Source organism: Microtus pennsylvanicus, chromosome 15, assembly GCF_037038515.1.
Source record: "Microtus pennsylvanicus isolate mMicPen1 chromosome 15, mMicPen1.hap1, whole genome shotgun sequence".
Lineage (NCBI taxonomy): Eukaryota > Metazoa > Chordata > Mammalia > Rodentia > Cricetidae > Microtus > Microtus pennsylvanicus.
Genome location: NC_134593.1, coordinates 65,766,809 through 65,784,472, shown reverse-complemented (window position 1 = coordinate 65,784,472; position 17,664 = coordinate 65,766,809). Strand labels below are relative to the sequence as shown.

Sequence of the window (17,664 nt, the reverse complement as noted above, 5' to 3'; positions counted from 1 at the left end):
ATTTAGCATCCCATCTTGATCCATACAGGATCTGGGAAAGGAACTCCTGTGGTTGCTAAGTGTACCTGTCTCTGCAGATGCTACAAACTATTTCGTTATTTAAACTTTCATATTCTTGTCTCTATGGAGCTAGTATTGAGATGTTATAGTGTAGTTGATGGTACCTGTAATTTGCATTTAAAATACATAGTCAGCACTTGGAGAATGGAGAAATCAGGAACCAACACTTGGTACATGCATTTGGTTTTTTATCAGATTTCATGTTCATCCTCACCTTTGCTCACCACTTCACGCTTAAATTTTCAAACTTGTTTAAATTTTTGAGCTTCAACTCTCCTTCAACCTGAGCTTGGCTGATCCGTGGTTACTTTATGCTAGTAGCATAGCCATTTGAAGGTTGGTCAGTAAAAGATGCTCATATCACTCACAGAGACTGAGGCACCATGAACAGAACCTACACAGGTCTGTACCAGGTTCTCTGCATATGCTTCTAGTTTAGTCTTTTTATGGGATTTCTGAGTGTGTCACTAAGTGGTCTCTGTTTCATGTGCCTTCTCTTGGGCTCTTTTCCTTCTGTTATTCTGTCTTATTAAACCTCAGTGTGATAGGTTTTGTTTTATTTTATCATATTTTATTTTGTTATTTAAATCATGAGTGAAAGAATATCTGGCCCCTAGGAAAAATGTTATCTACTAAACGGCCATCTATACCTGCAGAGAGGGAAATCCAGTGTTCTCCAACAGAGTAACCTTGAGAATATATGCCATTCCAGGACACATCCCATGTTCAGGAGTAGTTGATCAGCATATAGTGAATGCCACAATTTTTGTGTGCTTTCATTTGATTTGGTTACAGTTCGGTGCTTTTTTTTGTTTATTTGCTTTTTGTTTTATTTTGTTTGTTTGGATGTGTTTTTGTTTTCTACTTTTGGTTTTTAGGGGTTGTATTGTTTTTTTTTTCTTGAGAAAGAACGTAAAGTTGGGTGGGTGTGGGGAGTATACAGAAGGACTTGGAGGAGAGGAAAATATTATTAGAACATACTTAAATATAAAAATTGTTTTAAATAATAAAAAGATATTTTTTAAAATAAGGCAATTGTCATCCATTGCTATCTCTAAATTATATTATTACCCTATTCTTTCTAAATGTTTCTAATTTAAGAACACATGCCCTTAGGGTTTAAAGAGATGGTTCATGCTCAGTGTCTAAACGGATGCACACTGCTACCTGTACCTCCAATTTCATGCTTTCCAATGGCCTCTTCTGTACTCTGAGAGCATTAGGTTTGCATGTGATACACACTCATACCTGCCAGTAAAATATTCACATACATAAAATATTTAAAAAAATTAAAGAGGACACATACAAGAAACCTTCTCTCTCTTTAACACAATCTGGCAACTTCTCACTTATTTAGGTTCCATTATTTCAGTGTTACATCTCCTTTTTTCATATTTATTCCTCTGTTTATTAACTAAGACCTAGGCTTATACAGAGAATCACCTATCAACTTGATCTCTTTATTCTTGACACCTGTGGTTTCATCTATTTTTTTATTCATTTAACCCTCCTGAAAACTACACCACCTCAGTCAAAATGATTTCAAATATTCTGGTCCCAGTTCTATATTTCCTATTTTTACTCATTTGTCATGGTAACTTCCTCAATTACACATCAAAAGAACCACTAATTCATTAACGCCACCACTGTTCTACTTTCAGATGATGACCTAGCCTTTGATTCCATAGGAGACAGGAGAGATTGAATAAAATAACTTTCCTGTTTTATCTGCCAAATTGAAGTTTCTGGATGTAATCAGATATTCCTTCAGGAAAGATAACAGGTTCCCAGTCTTCACCTCTGCACTGCATCACATCCGTACTCTCAGTTTCTTCATGCTGGATTTCAGGTTTTTCTACTGCATCATGTAGAATGTAGATTTCATAGTCTGCTCTTATCACCACACAGTCTCCATCCTCAAGCTCCATCCCCTTTTCTGTTGTGGTATCAGTGTAGGAATGTGGGGATTCTCAGTTCATCTTCCAGCATCTTGCTTATTGACTTGAATGAAATTTCTTATAGTTAATCTGTCAACTGTTCAAAACTTCAGTTTTTTTAAACTTCGTCTATTTCTGGCACGAGTTTAGAACACAGAATTTTCTTTTTAGGTTGCAGAGACAGTCTGCTGCATGCTTTCTCATCCTTTCTGATGGGCTAGAATCCATTTCCTAGCCAGAGTTCAGAATAATATGTTTAAAGCCTATACTATTTTCCTATTGTTCTTGTGCTTAAAATGCCCATTACTTACCTAGTAATTCTTCTTATCATGGCCTTCATTATCTATACTTAGACAATTTGCTTAATCTTTTCTCCATTTTCTATAGAATCATCTTGCTTCTCTACAGCAATGTTCTTGATATTCCAGACCTTCTTTGGTTATTTAATCTTCATGAAGTGCTTTCCCTAGAGAACATAGTGGTGCCTTATCATTTAGCCCAATGCTGCTTCTTCACACAGACTTCTCCATCATCACATCAGCTAAAACAGCTGTGTGTTTTAAAATGTCATCTTTACTATAATATTGGATTATTTTAATCATTGAGGTAAATAATAGTTATCTCAAGTCATGTTTTTTCTGTATGTTAATATATTCACCTATAGGGAAAGAATTTTCTTGACAGGAAGAATGTTTTCCTACCTGTCATTTACTGCTTCACACCTAGAAACCTATCTGCAAGCAGAAAGCAGTTATATACTTGTTGTCTTTGTAGTCTGGTGGACAAGTTAACACAACATAGATTATATATATATATATATATATATAATCGTTACAATACATGTATAATCTCAGAATAGTAGGAGAATATAATTGGTTTGTGAAAATGCTTACTTAAAGAGGTAACTAAGCACTATATTGTCTAGATACCATCTGGAGAGTTTTACTTAGTGTCAGAGACTTATAATTTAGGAATATTATACACTGATATTTTATGCACTGCTGCTCATGTTAGCAAACTGTGACTATTTTCTGTTAAAAATAATTTTTACAATCATATATAATAAAAAATCCTGGTCATATAATTGTAGTTGAATTATTTTATTGATAGACTTAATGATCTTCGTTGCTGATGATTGCTTTATTTTTATTACTTGAGATTCCATTATCTCTCCAGGCTATAGTCTCGCTCATATTTGTTCCACCAATTTAGCATTAATAGCCAGCAGGCTTCTAAGAAGTTCCTCCAAAGAACCAGAAATTCTGTCTTCGGGCATTTTACTTACTTTTAGTGATCTTTTTAAATCAGTGACATCTTTAAATTACAAAGGAGTAGTTTTTGCTATCAAGGGAAAATTCAAACATGGCACAAAACAGCCCAACCAGCTCCCAGTCTAGCTCAGAAGTTTGTGTTTAAAGCCAACACACAAGACGGCACAGATAGACATTTAATTATGAAGCAGAATTATTCAAAATGAATGTTTGAATGGTTTCTAGTTTAGCGAGTGTTTGTGGAACATCAGTTTGCAGGAACTAGCAGACTAAAAGTCACCCCCTTTCCTATGACAATATAATTCCAATTAGTTATATGTTTCAAGAGTAGGGCAAGTACACTATGGTGTGCCTTCGAAGTACAGAGAACAACTTGTGGGATTGGGCTTCAGTTAAAAATACTCTCCATAGTCGGACGGTGGTGGCGCACGCCTTTAATCCCAGCACTCGGGAGGCAGAGGCAGGCGGATCTCTGTGAGTTCGAGACCAGCCTGGTCTACAAGAGCTAGTTCCAGGACAGGTTCCAAAACTGCAGAGAAACCCTGTCTCGAAAAACCAAAAAAAAATACTCTCCATATTTATTAGATATTTGTGAAATTTTCTAAAATATAAAATATTCATGTTTTATTACTTGCAGTACGGCTAAATAACATATACACTATTCATATCCTTGCCATGTTGATGCTTTTCTTGGGAGTTTTATAAGGTATTTTGTTAGCAATATAATATACATATAGTCTTTGAAAAGTATAGTAAATCCCAACATATCCCAGCTGTCTTATAAATTATATTGGCAAGGTTCCACATTCTGTCCTTGCTTATTGTGAGCTGACACTGAGAACAAGTGACAGGCTCCCTTACTTTAGAGCATCAAGTATCCTACAAAACTCCCTGCATGGTGGCAGACTTCTCCCTGGCCCTGTCACAAGGAGAAAGGTTCACAGCACAGATATTAAACATCTCGTGCCTCTGAGAAAAGTGAGAAGTTAAAATGTCTATCTCCACAAAAGGTTAGCGTACTTTCTTCCATGACAACCATGCCTGATGGGAGAATGAGAGGCTGGGCATCCGCCCTTAGAGAGTACAGAGAGCACTCCAATCTGAAATCTCTGTTAGGGACTCTAGAATAACTGCTTCAACAGGGCTCCACCATTCCTTTCCAGTTTGTTTATTTCCCAATTCTTTGGCATATATATATATATGTATATATATATATATGTATATACATATATATATATATATATATATATGATCATTTTCATGATATCTGGTGCTTCTCTTTTGACATAGGGTCCTATGCAGCCTAAGTGGACGCTTACCACACTACAATTTTTTTTTAATATTTATTTATTTATTATGTATACAATATTCTGTCCGTGTGTATGTCTGCAGGCCAGAAGAGGGCACCAGACCTCATTACAGATGGTTGTGAGCCACCATGTGGTTGCTGGGAATTGAACTCAAGACCTTTGGAAGAGCAGGCAATGCTCTTAGCCACTGAGCCATCTCTCCAGCCCCCACACTACAATTTGAGAGGTAAGAAAATGAAGAGAGAAATGATGTAATTATATTACAATATCAAAAATATAATAAATAACAGCTAATGTCATGCTTAAAATGTGTTATCCTTTTCAGAAACAGTCTTGCAGATTTTACTTCTCTGTGGGGACGGACGTGTATTTCAATTTTTCCTAAGTATGCCATATAATTTTATTTACTAAATCTATTTTACTAAAACATTATACAATTCTATGGAAATTAATTTAATGCATTCTAATAGTTTATACTTAGAACTGTTCATTGTTGTTGCTTAGAATTGTTATTGCTACCATTTTAAAAACTATTTTAACATGATATAATTATGCCCTCCAAGAATGTTATAATTTAACAACTTCTCAAACCCACAGTTTTGTGTGGAAGGGACTTATAAGCACATAGCTATATTGATAATTATTTGCTTTACTGGCTTTTCATGTAAGATTTTGTATGTCAATTTTTTTTGTCATTTTAATTTTACCCCACTGATACTTAGATATAGAAAATCCCTTTCTTTTTTGTCAAAGCAATATATCATATTTTTTTAATTTTTTTCAATTAAGTTTTTACTCTTCTTGTGATTTAATTCTTCTATATATGGTACTGAGGGTGAAGGGTGTGTGTGAGTGCTGGTGAATGTTCACACTGTGTAGGGGTGAGGGGTGTGAGTGATGGTGAATGTTCACACTGTATAGGGGTGAGGGGTGTGAGTGCTGGTGCATGTTCACACTGTTTGGGGTGAAGAGTATCAGTAAGTGCTGGTGCATGTTCACACTGTTTGGGGTGAAGAGTATGAGTAAGTGCTGGTGCATGTTCACACTGTTTGGGGTGAAGAGTATCAGTAAGTGCTGGTGCATGTTCACACTGTGTAGGGGTGAGGGGTGTGAGTGCTGGTGCATGTTCACACTGTGTAGGGGTGAGGGGTGTGAGTGATGGTGAATGTTCACACTGTATAGGGGTGAGGGGTGTGAGTGCTGGTGCATGTTCACACTGTTTGGGGTGAAGAGTATCAGTAAGTGCTGGTGCATGTTCACACTGTTTGGGGTGAAGAGTATGAGTAAGTGCTGGTGCATGTTCACACTGTTTGGGGTGAAGAGTATCAGTAAGTGCTGGTGCATGTTCACACTGTGTAGGGGTGAGGGGTGTGAGTGCTGGTACATGTTCACACTGTGTAGGGGTGAGGGGTGTGAGTGCTGGTGCATGTTCACACTGCGTATGTAGGTGAGGGGTGTGCATGGCTCATGGCTCATGTTTATACTGTGTGAGAGAACATAAATAATATGTGTGAATGCTGGTGTACATTGACAGTACGTGTGCTGGGGGCGGTGTTGAAAGGATTTTGGCAGTAGTTTCTCCTTTTCTATCATAGCATACCAGTATTAAACTCAGCTTGTCAAGGCTTGTGTGTTGAGCGCTCTAATCCATTGAGCCAGTCGACAGCCCTAGCTCTTAAAACATTAATCTGAAATCTTGATTTAGTCTTTCCTTGTAGATTTCCTGTGTCATTATATTTTACATGCAAGGGGGATGTTTTATATACAAATTTAAGAAGGTAAGCATAGTCAGGATGTGTTACCAGAAAGCTGTATTTCTCTTTAATAGCATGATCTTACATTTAAAACATGAATCAGTACTATTGATTACTAAAGATTAACTGTATAGAAACATTTGAAATTATACCTAGAGAGCTAGAATGAATATCATAAGTGTCAAATTTATATTTTCCTAAGGAAAAAAATGCAAACCTCTGGTATAGCTGGTTTAAAAATGTAATGTAAACTAGACAAACCCCAAAGGCACCATTATGCGCTGATCACTGGAGTGTTTTGATGGTCTTTGTGCGCAAGCTCAGCTTCTCTAAGGAAAACACTTTTTTAACCAGCAACAGCCACTCCTTCTGCTGTCTGTTCTCTGTAAATAAGCCAGTGAGAGAAATCATTCTTAGTGCCATAGCCATGGGAAATCTGAAGCAATCCAAAGACTGATAACCAGAGAGCCAAGATATGTGAGCAGATGTTAGCAAAGGGCCAAGACTCCAGGAGAAAATAAGGATGACAAGAGCTAAGTCATCTTTACTCAAAGCAGCCTCCAGAGTAGATTTAATTTAAATGCTTTCTTTCCTTATCAAAAAGGGTCAACCAAATAAATTACGACTCAGGCAGTACAACATTAATTTTAGCCACTATGTGGCTACCATACACTGGTCAGAAACAAGCAAAATTTAGAAAATGGGAAGATAATGTGAACTAATTCTTTATTTGTACATCTGTTAAAGAATGCAATGACAGGACTCTTCCGTACTTTTCTTGATTAGTACTGAAGAAGTAATTTTGTTTACATTACTTAACACAAGGAGGCAGCTAGAGACCAAAACAAACGTGATATAAGTTGTCTATAAATTAGTCAGTTACTCCAAATAATACCCGATTGGAAATCCCCTTAAACTTCTATGGTTTCCTGAGACAATTCAAATATAATTACATTTGGGCAAATACTTCTTTACTTAGTTCCATATGTAGCATTTGAAAGGAACTAAAGGTTTGGAGCAAATTAGCTTTCCTATACTAACTGAGCTCTTTGCGTGTGTCTCACAAACACTTCTAAAAGCAATTGGGACAGGCTTGAATTCCCAGATTAGTTGACATTAAAGACGACTCTCACAAGATGACTTGACTCGGTATAATACTTATAAAACTTGTAGTGACTTTCTGAAATGGCTTCTGTGATGAATTCTTCCTGAGGCATCGCTGGGCTTACAGACAGAGATTTACCTTGGCTTTTAGACACTCTTATCTAAGGCAATATAGGAAACTGATATGTTGTCACTCAAGATTCATATAACAGTCAAGTTCCAACAAGTGTTTTCTCTTGGGAGACTGTATACTTCTTTTATTGGAAAATAAACATCATACAGCGAAGTGTGTATCCTTTCCTAGGATGGGGTAGTAATCTCATATGTCATTTTCCAGTTATCTGGTATACACTGGAAAGTCAAACTCCACGGAACTTACACTGTAAAGTCAGCACATATGCAGCAATGTGCTATCAAATACATCCTAAAATGTTTCCTTCTAGGGAAACAGAACTGCCCCGTTTCAGTATCTCTCCACAATCAGCATCTTCTTCAGTGCTGGAAATATTTGCCTCTATATTGTACTGTTTGGTTTATAGATACCCAGATGACGATCACCTGGTAAGATGCCCTCACAGTGGCAGGCAGCCAAGAACTGAGTGTCCAAATAACAGTCAGAGGCACAGATTTCCATCTCCCATTGAACTTCATTAGGTTGATCTGTGGCTCAATTTTTTGCATGGCCTAACCTCCCCCATTCTCTGGTTTAATTTCCTTAGAGCTGAGGGGGTAGATACGTCAATTGCATTGCAACTTACTTATTAACCCCAGTGTTCGTTTTTATTCTATTTCCATTCAATCTAGGTTTATGATCCACTTTTATAGTCTGAACTTCTGTTTTTTTTGTCATTTCTTGTTTTATATATAGTATTAGATGTCATCAAAGCCTGAGTAAAGAGCAGTGAAATAAAATGAGTGAAGTTAAAGATATGAGCAAATGTGCAAAAAATAAAAACTTAAAAGAGAAAGCTTCTACTTTTAATTTTTAATTAATTAATAATTATATACAAAGTATCACTATATAGTACTGGATAGCCTGAAACTTGCTGTGTAGGCCAGGCTGACCTGGAATTTAGAGCTGTACGTGCCTCTGCCTCTAAGGGCTGAGATTGTGAGACAGCACACACATCTCATATTTATTTTTAAGGAACACTGTAATAAGACATTTTGTTTTAAAATAGACAAAACACTCCATGAGAAGTTATATAGTCACTTTTTACTTAGTTTTTCATGGCGAGTAAATATAACTTATAAAGAATCTAAGATTCATATAATCTCTGTTTGAGAATATAAAATTAAAAGGATCAAGGGGAGCTAAGTGAAACTGAGGGATAAAGCTGTATAGTGTTAGAGGTCATTCTGTTAGGGAAAATGTCCTGATCTCTTGTGAGAACTCAAAGGTCAGGTTCTGATGTCAACAGATGTCAGGAGAGAGAGATATCACCTCAGGCCATAATACAGAGAGACCTTGAACACTCTGCACACCTGAATTCACAGCGCTGACCACCAGACACACTCCAAGACAGAAGGGAGCAAAGAAGTACTCCTTTAAAATAAGTTAAACAAACCTTTGGAAGAACTGAGACTTCAATAATGAGTCTTGCTATTGAGGAAAAATTTTCAGATCTGTACACCCAGCAGTTTTGTGTTTTGTGTCATATTCTTAGAACAAAAAATGTTGATCATCAAGTTATTGAGTAAAGGAATGTAGCTTTTCTACAATGAAATATGGACTTGAATAACCATAAAAATAACTTGCATCCAAATATACATACTAATCATATTAGCAAAATCTTTTTGCATACTAATAAAATCTACTCAAAGGCTCTAAGAGCCAAAGGAACAGGGAGATTGCTGTAAGTTGTCTCTTCTAGAAACAGCATAACCTATACACATGAAGTCTCAACAATATAGCTACCTAAAACAATGACCTGAATGAGGATAACATCAATAGAGTCACGACAAGGAAAGGGCAAAGTTCAGTAGGCCTCAACATTAGAAGAATAACTACAGACAACTACACAATTCTGAGGGCAGTGCTAACAGTTATCCTCACAGAAGAGCACAGTATTGGGTAACCAATTCCAAATGGTGAGCAACATCTTTTAAAATGAAAACAGGGGTCCTAGAACATGGTATGCAAAGCACTACTGGAGCAGAACAACTGGAGAGGAAGAAAATGGTCTTTGAGAATGAAGGAGAAGCAGCCGGGGTGTGTTTAGGGGTGATGCGGGGAATCATGACAGTTACTGGAGAACCCACAGTCACTGTCTAAAGCTAACTTTTACAAATGGAGACTTGTTTTCGTGTAGTCACAATTCTCAGAAGGAAATGCTATGACGAATGGCCCTTACTAAGACTCCAGATTAGACAAAGAGCAAAGAGCAGAGACTCTGATATCTGACTTCCTCTGTTTAATTTTGAATAGCCACAGCTTTTTGCTGCAGTGTTGAGGAACTTTAAGTCAGTGATTTTTTTGGGTCTACAAGTGTCCTGCAAATGAAATATTTGTGGTGGTACCTTTGTAGTTTGTGTTGGCGCACAACTAAAGAAAAGTCTTTATATAGTACTTGACATGAAGAACAGTACTCAATAAACAAACATAACATATGGATATCAGTTTGATGTTTCTCACTTTATCGCATGCATGGACTCCCCTCGATGTGCTAAACTCCTGTGAACTTGTCTTTAGACTTTTCATGCTGCTCTGATACTTAATCTAGGAAGGAGGTGCATTGAATGCATGGTGTCTGAGCAGATTTATAGCAGCCAGTGACAGGTCCTCAGAGTGCAGCATTAACTCCTGGCTATGCAACATAGCATGTGATTTTATTACTGATGATGCTCCTTGGCCTGCAGGAAAGTGAAATGGGTATTTTTAAAGGGAAGCTGCTAAGTAACATTAAGAAAATTGCTATGGAAACACAGTTAATGATCTCAGTTGGCAGCATTTAGCTAAGGCATTTAGACTAATAGCAACATCACATTGAATTTACTGTAACTCTGCAGCTCTCTCTGCTTTGCTGTAGAGTTCTTCATTCTCCAGATAACAATAACAGTTAAAGACTGCATTTTTCCAATGCTTAACAAAATTCACAAATTAATATACTGCACCATTTTGGCAGGGTTATCATGCCCATTTGATTATCCTTAAAAAGTGGGTTAAGGACAATAATGTGATTTGAAGAAAAAATAATTAAAATAAAATAAATTCAAACACTGTAATTCATAGATATTAGCAAGATAGAGCCACTGGTTATGTCTTTAATACAATAAAGCATGTTTATAGTATGTACCATATCTAACACTTCGTAAATAATTTCTTAAAAATCAGAAACAATAGGAGCACTTCCAAACTCCTTCCACGAAGTCATCGTTACTCTTATGATAAAAACAGGTAAAGATATCACAGCAAAAATAAAACTACTGGCCAATTTCTCCAAAACACTTAGATACAAACAATTTCAATAAAATTCTTACAAACCAAAAACAGGCATATAGTAAAAAGATCATCCATCATAATCAAATTAACTTTATCCCAAGAATACAGGTATGATTCAACATATGCGCATCAATAAATATAAAAAAATATATAAATGGGAGTAAAGATATAATTCATAAGATTATGTCAATAGATAAATAAAATACTTTTAACAAATTCAAACATATTTTCATGATAAAATCCCAAGAGAGACAGGACTGGAGTGACCATACTCTAATACAATAGAATAAAACACAAATACTTAAATTCTTAAAATATTTTCTTTGTATTTTGAATTTTATCCTTCATTTGATGTGGCAATGCCTGGGATATTAATTCTCACTCAAAGTCATTATTTTGAAACTGGATTCCTAAAATGATAGGATTAGGAGGTGTGGCATTTGCTACTATTTAGGTGCTGAAGACAGAGCCTCTATGCATACACACTCTCATGATGAGAACCCAGATCACCCATCCTTTCTGACCTCATGAGAACAAAATATCTGCAGTCCATAAATGTTGGACTTGCAACCTCCAGAGAGTTTTAATACCACAACTCACAGCTACTATAGCAATGTGGGGGAAAAGAAAAGAGTAGTCAAATTGTTTATAGAAGAAATATTTTGCCCTTACGTTTCTGAAGCATATTTACCACCAGCCATAGGGGCCGTCACTTTCACAGAGAGACTGTATATGAGATGTAACAGGGAGTACAGCGTGCCCTCACCTAGCATTAAGGGAGTGTGTAGTGTGAAAAGAAGCATAGTAAGACTGTCCTTCCATCTCATAAATAGAATGCATTGGGAATTTTTCTTTTGTGGTGTCCTGGAATTGTGCTGAGTCGTAGTAAGTCATTCTGGTATAAAAATGTATTTCAATATTCTAGAAGCTTCTCTTTCAAAGTTGCATGTCTTGTTTGGATTCTATCTTCTATTAAGAAGGCATCATGAACTTTAGTTTATTTTTGGGTGTTTCTAGTATATATTATGAGAGATTAGAGTTCTCTTTCAGTTCTACAAACTTCTAAGGAATTCTTTGATATCTATATGAAAGTCAGGCCTAAACTTGATGGCAAAATTTTCTCTGGAAGAGTAAGATCTCTGTCTCAGATTCTCTACAGTATATGCCAAGACAAAGAAAGACAAAGACACAACTCTTTATTTTCTGTTTTACTAAGAATGAATGAAGGGACACTAGGTTTAGTTGAATAAGAAGTGTTAAATGAATGCTAAGATACCAACATTTGAGAAATGTGGTGTCTAGTCTGGAGCAGGCCAAGTAAAGACAAATCTTCCTTCATTCAAGGCAGTAGACACCTCTCTGGGTGACATATTGGAAGAACCACAGTGGGAAACTTAGCCGTACCTGTACCTATCTAGATGGTGCTATCCTTTTGTGTTGTGTTCGACAATAGTGCCACATGTTACCAGAGTTAGTCAACCTTTCAAACAGCACGCCCCTTGCCTCTCCTGCATCAGTCCCAATCTGTGAGAGAGACTAGTATTAGGTTGAATGAGGATTACTTGAACTCAAGCATGTGAAATAACACAATTAAGTAAAATTAATTGATGCCATGAATGACTGCTAAGTGACTAGCAGGCAAGTGTCAATTCACAGCCCAGGCAGGAAAGAGTAGGACAAAAATATGTCATCATTTCACTCGAAACAAAAACACAATTTGAACCCTATGAATTTTTTATTCCTGTAATTTCCAATTTAATATTTTTGACTCAGATGACCACAAGTAATAGGAAGGGAATCTGAAGAAAGGGGAGAACTTCTTCATGTGAGGCAAGGCAGCTGTCACATCTCAGCATGGGAAAGAAGCCTCCCAACCTTGCCATCAGCAGCACTCAAAACAGACTCCTCTGCTTCCTAGCACATTTGCAGTCAAGAGCTAGGGAGGTGGGTCTTGGCTAGCAGAACAGTTGCATTTTCCTACACTCCAAGTAGAGTGAAAGAAGCTACATTTTGAATAGCTGGGATCCAAACATTTAACACCAACAGGTATAAATTACGCAAGTTATAAGACTTGGAATAGTTGTCATTATAGTACCTTCCTCCAATAGCCTACTATTGGGAAGAGATTGATGGGAAACGTTACCAAAAGTTTTGAGATATCAGTAAGTGATTCCATTTGACCTGTGCCTAGTTATATTCCTCGAGAACAAGCAGAAAACAACAAAAAAGTGGCAATCTGTGGTGTGGGAGATCCTTCCATCTATGTGTTGCTTCTATTGGTTAATGAATAAAGAACTGGCTTGGCCTATGGCATGGGGGGAAGAAGGTGGAGTTAAGATGTAATAGTTAGCCAATAAGAAGTTAGAGCTAAAGGACCAAGCAGTGATTTAATTAGTATAGTTTCTGTGTGGTTATTTTGCTTACAGGTGGCAGGGAAGAACAAGCAGCTCTCTCTTCCCCAACAAATCTATAAATGGAAAATTTCCTACCAAAAAGTATTTTAATTTTTTTCTTTGGAAGTCTAATTAAAGTTATTCTATTTAAGTTTACACTAGTTTTTGAAAATATATTGGCTTGAAATGAATAAATTATTATTTTCTTTTTGTATAGGAAATGGGTCTTCACAGATAAAAACAGGCCATCTGTAGATAAAAGGTTATTCAATAGAAAATTGACACTGAGAACCCTCCTGGGATGAGAAGAACAGCAATAGAAATAGTCTTTTCAGTAGCTTTGAAGGCTAAAGATTTCAGCAGAGATATTGCCTGAATGAAAAGAGCTGGGTGTAGGCAGAGTTGAGGAAGAACCACAAGCGCGCGCGCACGCGTGCGCGCGCGCACACACAGACCCACACTCACACACGCACGCGCGCGCGCGCACACGCACAAAAGTCATTGGCAGCAGTTCAAACACAGGGCACCAGCCTACTTTGCTAATCTCATAAGTAAGCCTCTATGTCCTGACTGATTCAGAAAACATCATCTTCTTCAAGAAGACAGATTTCCAGATCAAACACAAGCAGAATGAGACGGTGGGAGGGGAACTAAGACCCAGTGGTCTGATTTGAATAAACACAGCACAGTGGTTTTCCTTTCAGGGTATTCCTCTTTCTTTTATATGACAGCTACAAAGATCAAATCCAGGACCTCACACATGCTAGGCAAGTGTTCTGCAAGTGAACCACATCTCTACTTCTCCCTTTTGTTCCTGATGTAGTAGCTATAAATGTTAAGCCAAGCCACTGGTTGTGGAAATTCTAATATGCTGGTTCAGAAACCATTCTCAGTCACCACCCATGGTGGGCAGAATCATCATTTTTCTGAATGTGGGCAAATGAGTTTCTGCTCAGTTTCTGAAGTTTAAAGTAAAGAATGTGTGCTTGAGAGTCTCAAATTCATTTTCATCGAGGAAACTGAAGCTTGGAGATGACATTTATTAGTATTTAATACTGGTCATTTCAACTAGGGTATGACTGCAGAAGCAAGATACAGTCTAAGAGTTAGTGGACCAAGTATTCCCGTGTAAGGGTCCCCTAACGAAGAGAGAGTGGTGTGCTGTAAAACGGGGTGGGGAATCACTTGCTATGGGCAGAATAAGCAATAACAATGCTTACTTTTTTCTCAGTTGAAAGAAAAAATAGTGCATGGTCTTAGATAAAGCTTAATGAAGGATGCGTCTTCTGTGTAGCTTTCATGAAAGTTGAGAATCAGTTCCCTGTGGTGCAGAGGGCTCTGTTGATGACCCAGGTGGCAGGCTTATTGATTTTTATGAGTAAATGAGTTGCTGCAGCATCTATGCATAACTAGGCTTAAGTGTTTCCCTGAATGAAATTGACAGTTCATTTTATTTGGTTTGCAGTTCTTGCCCTTTGCTTTGCACATCTTATAAACAATGTGAGAAGAAGTTGTTTACCCAGTATTTTCACCGGGCTGGCAGTGTTTACTGTTAGGCTCTAAAGGAAATGTTGGAAGGATGGAATATATTCTCCCAGAAATAATCTTATGTGTTTCCATTTTGCTTTCCAGGAGAGTCCTATATGTCAAGTGTTCTCCCCAATTCAGCTTTCTACCCATTTCTGTAAATATTTCTGGCAATTTGTCTTTTATCTACAGCTAGCATAATAAAGTTGAATGCGAAGTAAGAGGGTTAAAAGCCCAAAATAATCTCTCTTCTTTCCTTGAACACAAAAGAATTACTGAGAGACTTATGTTAAAGTACAGTTAATAGAACTCAGGTACATTGGGATAATATGCCATTAACCTAAGCATAATATTTTAAAGCAAAATTATAATGATTCTGTGCTATAAACTTCATCTTAAATCCATTCATACTTAGGAACATGGGTAGGTTAATGGTTTCAATCCAATAATCTTGGTTTTCTTATGGAACAAATCTTTATTAATGTTACTTCCCTCACTTTCTACATAGTTCCTTCAAAATCTACTTTTTCTACTTTTTTCTAAACTACTTATTCCAATTCTGCCATGATCTCAATCATCTCGTCTCCCATTTTTGTGCCTAGCCTCTACAATTTGTTTTTTACTGTTCTTAATGGAACAGTTCATTGGGACAGATCTCCCACTCTACAGGAATTCATTCTTTTAAGGTTTCCCATGTCATCTAGTGGACATATTAAGTTGAGTAGCCAAGATCACAATCAATTTTGAAACATTTTATCAGCCTCTAAATACATCTGTCTTAGACACATGTCTAAGACATGCCCACTGTCTTCTGAGTCTGGGAAGTCAGTTATCTATTTTGCTCTATGTTGATTTGCCTGTTACATAAACTCATAAAATTGGATCCATGCAAGGTTGAAGAAGTGGCTCAGTGCTTAGAGCATTGACTTTCTTCAGAGAACCTGTCTTTGATTCCCAGAATAGATATAAGTAATTCCAGGTCCAGAGGATCTAACACCCTCTTCTCACCTCTGTGAGCACCATGCCTACAACTAGGAAACAGATTCATGAAGACAAAACACCTATATATTTGAAATAAATAAATTCAATTAAAAATAGAATCATGAAGCATTTTAATTTTTGAGTTTCCAGAATGTTTTACTTAACATAGTTTTCCCTAAGTTCATGTTAAGCATGTAATGGCATTTCACTATTTTCCCCTACATGATAATACTCCACTGTATTTTATCTTTTGTTTATTCTCTTATCAGTTTATGGATATTTGAGTTCCTTTCATCTGTCAGATATTATAAATACTGTTGTCATACGTTTCATGCACACTTTATACGTTATAACCTTTTCTTTTATGAGTCTGTATCTAGGCATAGAAATTCTAAATGATATAGATATATGTTGAACTTTGGGGGGAGCTTCCAGGCTGGGTCTGAGCTGACTATCATTTTGCACAGCCACTAGAGAGCTCTGAAAGCTCAATTTATCCACAGTTGCTCACTATTATTATTACCTCACGTATCTATTATTATCTGTCTTTTGATCATGGACACTCTATTCTATATGGAGTGTTGTATTGTAATGTTGATACCATATTTGCTTATTTAACCACTAGATAAGAGAAAAATGGTGTAGAACATCTCATTCCTTTATTACCTACGTGAGTCTCTTCTAGAGGAATGTGTGGTGAAGATCTCTGCTTATTTTAAGGCTGAATTAGTTGTATTTTTATTCCTGAATTGAAAGTGCTCTTAAGTATACAGACAGAAAGATAGACAGACAGATGAAACAAAGTATCTTACGAATCATATGCTTTGCAAATATTTTCTTCCATGTGTTGAGCCCTCTTTTCATTTCTATGTTCTTATCCTTTGAAGCTCAAACTTATAAAATGATTATGAAGCATAGATTATTTATCATCTGTGTCTTATGCTTTTGATGTTATATCTAAAATAGCTTTCTTAATTCAAAATTATGTATACTAAACTCTATAATTTTGTCATGAGTGGAGTAAGGTTTTGATAATACGTTAAGATCTGTGATACATGTGATGAATAGGATATATATGAATTCTCTTGTATTCAGATATCCAGTTGCCCCAACATCATTTGTTGAGATTAATGTCGTGTACCCATTACTTTTCCTTGAGGTCGTTGTTGATTTTTCTTTGGCTGTTTAAGGGGAATATTTTCACTATCAAATGTACATTTTCTCTCTCTTTCCCTGACCTAATTCTACATGCTACAAATGTAATCACTTGACCTTCTTACAATCTGTTTCCTAGATGTACTTTTATTCCCCAAAATATCCCAAATATCACTCTTTAACTTACAGCAAAGCTGAACATAAAATTTACTAAGTAAATCTATTATGCCCTGTAATCAGGAACAGTCATCATTAATATGCTGTACTGCCACATGTGACCTAAGATATAGTTCAATTTCACGACAGGTCCAATTACTTTTTTCCTACTGAATATCCCCTAACAATATTCTGCTATGTTTCTTCTTTCTTCTCTCTTAAAAATGTTCTTCTTCAATCTAAAGATTCAAAGTTAGAATCCATGTATGAAAGAGAGCATCTGGCATTGGTCTTTCTTTTCTGACTTACTTATTCAGAAAAATGATTTCCAGATCCACCCATTACACTTATGTTTCATAATTTCATTTTCTTTATAGATGAGTAATATTAAATGTATATATGAACCACATTTTTTATCAACTATTCATTCATGATGGACATTAAGTTGGTTCTAATTTCTAGCTATAGTGAAAAAAGCAGAAATGAATATAAGTGAGCAAGTTTACCAAAAGCACAGCAATGCTATTACCAAATCTCATGGAAGACCTTCTAGGTAGAAGGCTAGGACCTATTA

The 17,664-nt window shown here is 36.5% G+C and overlaps 1 protein-coding gene across 5 annotated transcripts in view; it reads right to left on the bottom strand.

The window, feature by feature from the left end:
• Gpc5 (glypican 5) overlaps window positions 1-17,664 on the bottom strand; it is a 1,110,053-nt gene that overhangs the window by 340,331 nt on the left and 752,058 nt on the right. The window contains exon 8 of one of the 5 annotated variants that reach the window (XM_075949574.1): window positions 6,638-6,713. The exons of the other annotated variants lie outside the window; for them this stretch is intronic. Coding sequence (XP_075805689.1) covers window positions 6,712-6,713 — 2 coding nt within the window. The 3' untranslated portion in view covers window positions 6,638-6,711. Of the gene's footprint in view, window positions 1-6,637; window positions 6,714-17,664 lie in introns of those variants that run through there. 5 annotated transcript variants of the gene reach the window in all.